This window comes from Accipiter gentilis, chromosome 18 (assembly GCF_929443795.1).
Source record: "Accipiter gentilis chromosome 18, bAccGen1.1, whole genome shotgun sequence".
Classification (NCBI taxonomy): Eukaryota; Metazoa; Chordata; class Aves; order Accipitriformes; family Accipitridae; genus Astur; species Astur gentilis.
Genome location: NC_064897.1, coordinates 21,073,579 through 21,083,046, shown reverse-complemented (window position 1 = coordinate 21,083,046; position 9,468 = coordinate 21,073,579). Strand labels below are relative to the sequence as shown.

General features: G+C 44.2%; 1 protein-coding gene across 1 annotated transcript; it reads left to right on the top strand.

Annotated features, from left to right (window-relative positions):
- Positions 1-4,996, top strand: RAB19 (RAB19, member RAS oncogene family). Its single transcript, XM_049821755.1, has 4 exons — positions 1-271; positions 395-607; positions 1,401-1,584; positions 3,937-4,996. The coding sequence occupies exons 2-4, from the start codon at positions 413-415 to the stop codon at positions 4,200-4,202; spliced, it is 645 nt and encodes a 214-aa protein (XP_049677712.1). The 5' UTR covers positions 1-271; positions 395-412; the 3' UTR covers positions 4,203-4,996.
- Positions 4,997-9,468: the final 4,472 nt, after the last annotated feature.

The window sequence follows — 9,468 nt, the reverse complement described above, 5'->3', positions numbered from 1 at the left end:
GCGGGCGCGGCGGGAGCTGTAGTCCGGGCGCCGCCGCCGCCAGGCAGGGACCCCACCGGGGTCTGCCCCCGGGGCCTTGCCCGCCTCTCGCCTCCCAGCGCTGGGGAAGGGGGGGAGCGAGCGGAGCCGGCACCGCTCCCCGGGCTGCGGAAGAAGAAGGGGGAGGAGGAGGAGGAGGAGGAGGAGGAGGACTACATTTCCCGGCGGCCCCGGGAGGGCCGGGGCGGGTACAAAGCGGGCGCTACCTGTCCCGGCAGGTGAGCGCCAACAGGTGAGCGGGCGGCCGGGTCGGTGCTCCGGCTCCTTCCCCGGGCTGCTGTGAGGGGAGCTGGGCCGGGCGGCGGCTCTTCCTCTTCCTCCTCACCGCCGCGCTTCCCCCCCGCCTCTCCCGCAGGCCCGCCCGGGAGCCGCGATGCCTTTCTCCAGCTCCGGCGCGGACGATGCCTTCGACTACCTCTTCAAGATCATCCTGATCGGAGACTCCAACGTGGGGAAGACCTGCGTGGTGCACCGCTTCAAGACGGGGCAGTACAACGAGAAGCAGCAGAACACCATCGGCGTCGACTTCACCGTGCGCTCCATGGACATCGACGGCAAGAAAGTGAAGGTCGGTGGCCGCGGCGAGCCCCAGCCGCTCGGTGGGCAGCACCTGCTGAAGGCAGCAGGCAAAAGCTGGTAGCCTTTCTGGCCGGGGGGGGGTTCCGAGGGGAGCTTTCCCTCAGGAGGATGCCCTGCGGGTGGCTGTCACCCCAGTCTGGGTACGTGCTTGCTGTTGTGGCCTCTCTGGAGAGGGCTCACGCTTTTCCCCCGGAAAGTTCTTTGAAAGCTGGCTCTGGTTTGGAGGAGGTGTCTCTTCCCTCCTTCAGAGATTGGGGGGCGGGGGTTGAGCTGGGACGTGAAGGAGGGAAAACCCTCTAGTATGCAAAGACTCTGCCTTGATGCGTGCTTGATTTGGGGGAAGGTGAAGATTTGCAAGACAAACGCCAGAAGAAATCGCTGGCTAGAACTTAGCTCTGTGCGCAGACAAAAGTTCAGATGCCTGCCCTTTATATAGCTTTGCTCTACCCAGCGCTGCATCGGGGCTTCTTGGCTCCTCTTCCTTTCCTATTAAAAGGCTGTAATGCTCGGTATCTTCTGGTACAGTTGTTGAAACTGGGTTTCTTGGCCTCTTTGCAAAGCTGGGTTTACCCTTGCAGCTTTCTCTTTGCTCTGTGTAGACTGCCTTTGTAAGTGTCTCTTCAGATCTAGAGGACAAAGCCACACTGTGGTGTAGTAGAGTAAGCTGGGACAGGTCTAGCCCCCTCTAGACAAGGGGTTTCAAAAGCATAGATGCTCATGGCAGATGCCTAGGCAGTCACATTCACCGGTCTTTACTACAACTTCTATCCTTTCTCTTACAGATTCAAGTGTGGGACACAGCTGGTCAAGAACGCTTCCGGACAATAACCCAGTCTTATTACAGGAGTGCCCACGGGGCCATCCTTGCCTATGACCTTACTAGGAGGTCTACATTTGAATCCATTCCTCACTGGATTCATGAAATTGAAAAGTATGGTGCTGCAAATTTGGTCATGATGTTAATTGGTAGGAATCTAATTTTAAATATTATGTTACGTAGCTTTTTTTAATATGTATATAAAATCCCCCCTTGCTTTTCCCCCACTAGTCAAAGCATCTATAAACTATGCATTAAAGAACAATGCAGTTTTAATTAAAGGACACCAGAAAGTGTATCATTTTGGCCTAAGCTTAAAAAATGAGGAAAGTCACAGCCTGGTCCTGACAGGACCAAGCCCATTGCAGACAGTGAAACCTTTTTACTTGTTCCTTTCCTGCTGGAATAATGCAACAAGCTTGCTGCTAGTCTAACAAGCAGGGACAACCTTACTGAGGTTAGAATTGCAGTAAGTCTGACCCTGTACTCCTGATGCGCAGGAATTTAGCGGCTCAATAATTCAAGACGAAGGGGAATGTACAGAGCAACACAACTCCTCATTCTCATCTTTCCTCTCTGTTCTTTTGATATGCATGCGCATTGCTCTGTAATTGGACTCTGATCAGGTAAGATGGTAGATGAGGACATGGCTTTTCCAGAGCATGAAGTAGTCTGCTTGCATTCCTCCTCTTCCTCATTTATTCCACTAGCACTTAGGAAACTTTGCCTCTTGAGGAAAGAAATGGGTAGAAATTGTTGAGAATGGAGCGGGTAGGAAGCAATGTGGTTCTTTCCCTTTGTGTTTCAGGTTATTGTTGTTCTTCCGTCCTCCAAGGAGGAAGCTGCAAATGAGAGAACTGGTGTAGTATAATGACAGAGCCTTTATTTACATTCCACTGCTTCTGCCTGTTCCACTGTGGCACTGTGCTGAGAGCAATGCATACAGCCGCACCAGCCCAAACTGGCTCTTGAGGATAGGCAGCGTTGAGCCCCACAGCACAGCAGACATGGGACCTAAGCTTCTGCTTGTGCTCCTAGCAAATTACTTCTGCTGTGGTGGTTCTTCTTGTTCTTCCTCTGAAGAAACAACAAATTCTGACCTGCATGTAACTGCAGTGCTTGGAATGAGTAAGAGGGGGAGGATTGCTAAGCTTTGGTAGGGTTTTTCCAACTTTTCTCATTAATCTGAAGAACAAGATCTATCTGTGTGTGTGGTGGAGGCTGTTGGTTGTTTTTGTTATTTTTTTTTTTTAAGAAAGAAGTTCTGAAATTGGTAAAAATAAAGCTTTTGTCAAGGATCCAGCTTCGTGGTTTCTTCCAAAGCTGGTGCTGTTTGGTTTACTTTGGCAGGAAGCCTTTATATGTTTAATTACATGTAGTCATGTTATACACCTTTCTAATATGAGGTTAAAGTTAACAAATCTAACTTTCCCATCTGGAACTGAAGAAGGAAGGGGGGGGGGGGAGCTCTTTTTAAGAAGGCAAATAACCCTCAAGCAAGGTGGGTTTTAGGGGGGGCTGTGGGATTTTTTTCCCTTTTAGAAAAACTGAAAGGGACTTAATGGGAGGGGAGTTGGCTTATACATGCTTCAAATTCAAGATATGAATTTGATCAAGGGTTGTCTTGAAACTATGAATGTAGACTTCAGCCAGGTACTACATGTACCAGAACTGATGATAATTCCACACATGCTGCAACTACTTAAATATACAAAGGTATTTTATCTGAGGTGTTTTATGACTTCTGGCAGATTTTGAGTAAACTGCTTTAATGAAAAGTTTAATATATATGCGCAGAAACTTTTTAAATAGATGTTTTAAGCATTAAGGTAGCTGGTGTGAATTCTTATCTGTTTTGATGTCATCTTAAAATGACTGACTTGTATAAATAGGTCATGTTAAAATCTGATTTAACAGCTGAGCAGGTTCTTCCTGGGTTTTAGTGGTTTGGTTGGGGGTTTTTTTTGAGGAGATCTGCTTCAGACTAACAACATCCCAGGTCTTCAGAGCTGAGCATCCACTTTGAGATGTGTCAAGGTATCCTGCCACTAGCATTACATGTGTGGCTTCCACTGAAGGTTGGAAGTTGGAAGGATTGAGGAATAAACCTTCAAGCAATGCTGCTTTGGGTTACTGTGTGCAATCACTATAGCTACAAGATTTCTATTTTTTTAATATTTAACTTAAATGCTCCTTAATGTTTAAAAACACTAGGGAATAGGGACCAACAGTTCCTTCCAAATAATCCTCTGGCACCACTAACTACAGCAAGTAACTACATGAACACAGGTTTTTAGGTTTTGGATTTTAACTCATTTGATATCATATGATAAGCTGCAGTTTCAATTTGCATTCTATGTTTGTGGCTCTGATGTGCTCGCATCTTGTTTTTTCCAGTAATTCTTGTTCCCAACATAAATCTATTGTTTAACAAAATTGAATGGATTGCATTTAAAGATTAATTTTTGAGAGACTAAATTACCTATTTGCCACCTTTTCAGGGAACAAATCAGATTCACTGGATAAGCGCCAAGTCCTGTTTGAAGATGCTTGCACACTGGCAGAGAAGCATGGGCTCTTAGCTGTACTGGAGACATCAGCAAAAGAAGCTCAAAACATAGAAGAGGTGTTCATGTTAATGGCTAAGGAGCTAATAGCCCGAAATACCTTACAGCTTCATGGAGAGAACCCTCCAAACAGCATCTACCTTGATTCCAGGCCAGTGATTGCCAGTCCAAGTGTGGAGAAGACCCAGTGCCTCTGCTGAGGAGAGATTTCAGGAACAACTTGGAAGTTGTCATTCTTCTGAGGCTGTTTCATTTTATTCAATTCATGAAAGTGTGCTGTGTGGCCTCAAGCCACCTCTCTTGATATCTCTACCTTGCAGCTTGGCTTGTAAGTATCTTCAGAGATTGTTGTTGCTGTTGGTAGCACAGGTTGCTTTGAACAAGGCAGCTGATGCTTTAACATGAACTTCTGAGCTGAGAGGACCTAGGAAGCTGCCAGCCCTTGCCTTAACCAAAGAGAACTGTAAAAATTATTGCCTTTAATAATATCCTTGAACGATTTTCTGGCTGTGTCAAGACAAACTTGCACCAGAGCTCTGCACTGATTTGACCCTTCTAAGCTGTTTGTTCTAGTGCAAGCTCTTTACTCTTTGCCAGTAGCTTTAAAAAGTCTGACACATGCTTGGACAGCACTAACCCATCACTGCTTAAACTTTCATTCAGGGGTGGTCCTGATGTCAGGCATGTAGCCACCCATCCCAAGGAGCTTAATATTTGTGAAGGAGTACATGATTTCACATCTGTACTGACTTCCTCACCAGACAAACCTGGAGACATCCCTGGGGTTTCATAGCAGGCAGAATATGATACACTAGGGTCCCAACCTTCTTCCTGGGGTGAAAAAAGTTGTCTTTCACTTTACTAATTATAAGAATTGTTTCCAGTAGTGATCTCTGCCTTCCTGCATAGACTTGCTAGGAGTAATGAAGTTTCCAAGGCACCAGTAATGGCCTAAATCAATGCTGGGGTGAAAGGACTCCACCCCCCCCATCCCCCCCCCCCCCCCCCCCCCCCCAACTTGTCTTGCTTTTGATGTGCTGATTTTAATCAGAAGCCTTCTGTAGTTTCTGTGATGGACTAATGGCAGCTTGAGAGTATGGCTGTAGATTTTTTCAAGGGAGTGTGAAGAAGGGATTCAAGCTCCTGTAAAACTCGGCAAGGGGTGAGATGGTTTAATTATGTAACCTCCCCTTAGAGCAATAAGGGAATTGTATGAGTCATACCAGAAAGCTAGCCCTAGGCAAGTATATATGCTACTGCTATGGAGACTGAACATCTTGGTAGCAGTAGAAGGTTTTGTATTGCTCCTCCCACATGCAAGCTCTGCTATTGGGGGCTCAACTCTTCTATGTACTGGAATTGAATTGTTTGGTGTTTGGGGTTGGGGGTTTTCTTTTTTTCCAGTAGGTGGAAACAGGGAAGGAGAAGGAGGAAAGAAATCTTATACAGAGGAAGCTTTTTGACTGTAATCTTTATGTACCAAAGTGCGTCACTTAGTTACTGTTAAGCTATGAACTGGAACTCAAACTCTGTAATGATAAAATACAGTCTGGGTTACATGCAAAGAAGCCCTGAGAAGGCTGGTATGCTGCTAACTTACCAGATGGCAGTCTACCCATGTTTCACAAGTTCTTGGAAAATAGGGAAAACCATGTAGCAAATATTTCTGGAAAATCTTGTCTGAGAAGCACAAAAAATAAAGCAGAATGAATCATTGATTTATAGTCTTGCAAATATTTCTAATATAATCAATGCTTCCTCTGGCCAGGTTCTTTGCTATCACATCCGAAGAGCAGGGGAAAATTCAGCTATGTGTAAACTGAAGGAGAAATCTTCAATGCTAGCCTCCAAGCCTTTTGCTATAGCCTGCTGTGGAGAAAGCTTCATCATCTTTAGGCATCTTCTTCCTGATGTTTACTTTTTAAATTTCATCTTGATTTGGTACTAGCCTATAGTTGCATTTTTGCATGTTTAAGCAACAGTAAACACCATAACCTCTCAGAGTAGCAATCCAGCTGAACAAGTAGCAATCCAGCTTCCAAACAACTAGTTTTTACACCTTTTACCACTAGGAAAACAGCCAAATATAAGTTCAATATTCTTGTGTTTCAAATCCAAACTATCACTGGTAGTAGTTTGTACTTTTTTTTTATCCACGCTTAAACTGCTAGGAAACTGTGTTCTATTTCAGATATACCAGAGATGGTATTTGCAGCAAATACTAATCTTCCATGAGACCTTAACAGAAAAGTATTGTGTTCATCTCCCATTATACTCTTTCATTAGCCAAGAATTGGAGGAAGGATCTTGCCAGCAGAGCATTAACCTTTGTATGGTTCATTGGGTTTACTGCCTTAATTAGAGATTACTGTATAAAGCTATTTTGCTTACCCTCAGTGTGTAGACTTCTGCAGGCTGATGCTCCTTTAACTGCCCAGCACTGCTGGGTTACAGGGCTGTGGCCATTCTCTTCCTGCACACATGGAGCTACTTGTGAAGCAAGTCCTTCCTTGGCAGAAAGCAGTGCAACATGGGATCAGGAAGAACAGGCTTATGACTGTGCTTTGAGCTGTACTGTTCCCTTTCCTTTAACAGGTGTAACAGGCTCCTTACTACTCTTGTGAGAAACTAGTCTTAAATACCTACCCATTGTGCAACTGAACCAGGAGTGTGACCTCTTTTGGTTGGTTGTGTTTGGCATCTTCCACAAGCCCTTTGGGTAGTTCTACTGAATGGTTTCCATAGGGTCACTTTTCATTCACATGAGGACAGCTTAAAAAGCAAGCTGCAGCAGTTGCTAACAAGAAGGCTCTTCAAAGTATCTATTAGTAGACAGTATTACTCATGAGGTAATACACAAAGAAAGTTATAAACAACTTTAAAAACCTCCTTTATTATAGCATATTATTCTAGGCTGCAAGAGAGCAACCACTAGATTAAAAGTACAGTCTAACTTCTGCAGTTGTGCCTTTCCCCATCACAGAGCAGATGGAAGCATGCAGCTATGACAATGCAAGTAGCAATAACTGCTATGGAACATTATATTAATGTGGGTGTTCCTGCAGCATCATATACCAATTCAATGTGCTTCCTGACAGCATCACTGATGCACTTGTACAAAATGTAGCTTATTGTAAGGTTGTTTACAATGCTATCCTAAAAACTACTACTGTCCCACAGTTTTAAAAGCTGCACATGCAGCTCAAAGACAGGCTCACTTGCTAAATTTTTATCTACTTGGAAGAAGTGTTTGAATGTTAGCTGTGGCACATTACTTGCACTGGTATCACAGCCACACCAGGTGAGACTGAAGCAGGACCTGTCCATGTAACAAGGTAACAAAAAAAACATAGAAGCATTTTAAAATGGAGCAAACTGACACCTCCCAGAAGCTGACAGGCTTAAAATCAAACACGAGTGCAACCCTGTGATGTGGAAGGCACGTGGCACTGCCTGTGTGGTCAAGCTTTTTTTCATACATAACAGGGAGGCTCTTAACACAAGCTCACGTTCTTATCTAATCTTTCCAGTTAATGTTTAAGTATAGTTGGAAATGAGACAGAGAAAGCAATTTTCAGGCTCTGAACAGAGAAAGCATGCTCTATCCTGGAACCTTCTTGCAGGAAGGAGATGCATGCCTGTACTTTTGGACAAGGAACTGAAACTGAAGCTTCCCCCAGCCAGGTGAGTGCTCTAACCACAGCACTGTTTAGAGCTGCCCCTTCCCAGCTGTGGGCTGCCAACAGGCACATTTTTATACATCTTGGTTCCTGGACACCACATTTGGCTGCAGGCAGGGGGGCTTTAATACTCATTGCTCAACACACTGACTCCTGAAGCCGTTTTCAAGCAAGGTTGTTAAGGACTGGAACTACAGCAGGCAATGCTGGGATATCATGAGTCCTCAGAGTAGTTTTAGATAGGCCAAGAGCCCCTTCTACCTAAGAGTACTTCCAACTTTTAATAGGAACTTGCAGTTTGAGAGAGGTAGGACTTTTTAAAGTCTTTTAAAGCACTTCTAGTGCTGTTATTCTAAAAATCAACCTTACTTTAACTGCCTGCACAAGCTCCATCTACACAATCACATCAAGCTATTCCTAAACTGGTGTTGACTCTGGCTTGATTGCAAGTGACAAATAGCATACCCATAGATAAAAGCAAGGGCAGAAATTTAGCATATTTGCAGCTTCATGTTTCCTTGCTCCAGCTGTGTCCATAAACATCACTGCATACTACAGTTTTCACTGCCAGGTCTGTCTAGTTTTGCTTACCAGAAGTGAGGCTCACCACAAGTACAGTTTAAGAATACCTCTCTAATGCTAGCACCAGAGTAAACCTGACTTTGTAGCAACCCCATCCCAACAGCGCAGTCCTGTACTGTATCTCTGTCCTAAGGGACTACACATGAATTCCCTCGTTTTACACTGCTGCAACATTAATAATTCCACCTATGCAAGTTTTGTTCCAAGCTTGAGACACCTCATACCTCACAGTATCCTCCAAACAGAAATCTCTTTCGTACCTGCTGTAGCAGGAAAGAGTTACTTGTATTTCATTAAATGAACCAGGCATCCCCTCAGCAAGATTACAATACACCTTGGGTTACCATTGGGAAAGAGATGTCCTATCAAGATTTGAACAAAAGCAACAGAGGTAGCAAGAAGCGCTCTTTGCTTGTATGATCACATTCAGACCAATTAGAATGGGCAGCAGACACTTATTTTGCACTTACCACAAGATGCAAAATTTTATATCAAACCATATGTATATATTCTTACATAGGGAGTAAAGTCAAGGCACTTAAAGTGAGAGCATGTGTCAATTTCAAAACAATAGTCTTCAGAAAAAAAGATTTTGCTGGTGGGAGTTTATGGAGTCTTTATACCTTTTTCATCCTGACACTACTCTCATTGGCCTCTTCAGTTTCTGTACCTTGAGTATTTGCTTAATGAAAATGTAGCACAGCCTAAGTCATCACCCCCCATATTTTTACATTTAAATCTACTGAATTTATTCCTGTTCTTACAGAGGAAAAACATAGCAGCCTACTGACATACTTCACTCATTTCAAAGGCCCTACTCTTTTCAGTCATTCCAGTTTGGGGTGGGGGATGTGGAAATCATAGTTCAACAGCAAGCTTAGAAACAGGCCTACCACCAGCAAGTGACACACAGCAGTACTGCTTGATGACAAATACATGCAGTTCCTTTAACTTACAGAAAAAGAACCACATCTCTTCAAAGCAAGAGATCAACAGAAACTACTTGTCACACTTGAATACATCAGTCACTTTGTAGCTAGACAGAACAGCCTCCACCAAAGCATGTCACTTACTTGCATATTCTCAGCTTCCTCTGTAACACATACAGAAGTAGGTTTAGAAGCAGCAGCATCTACCACTGTGCCACATGTACACCCCCACAAGAAGTGTGCCATTTATGACCCCTATGAAGGAAAGCTGATGC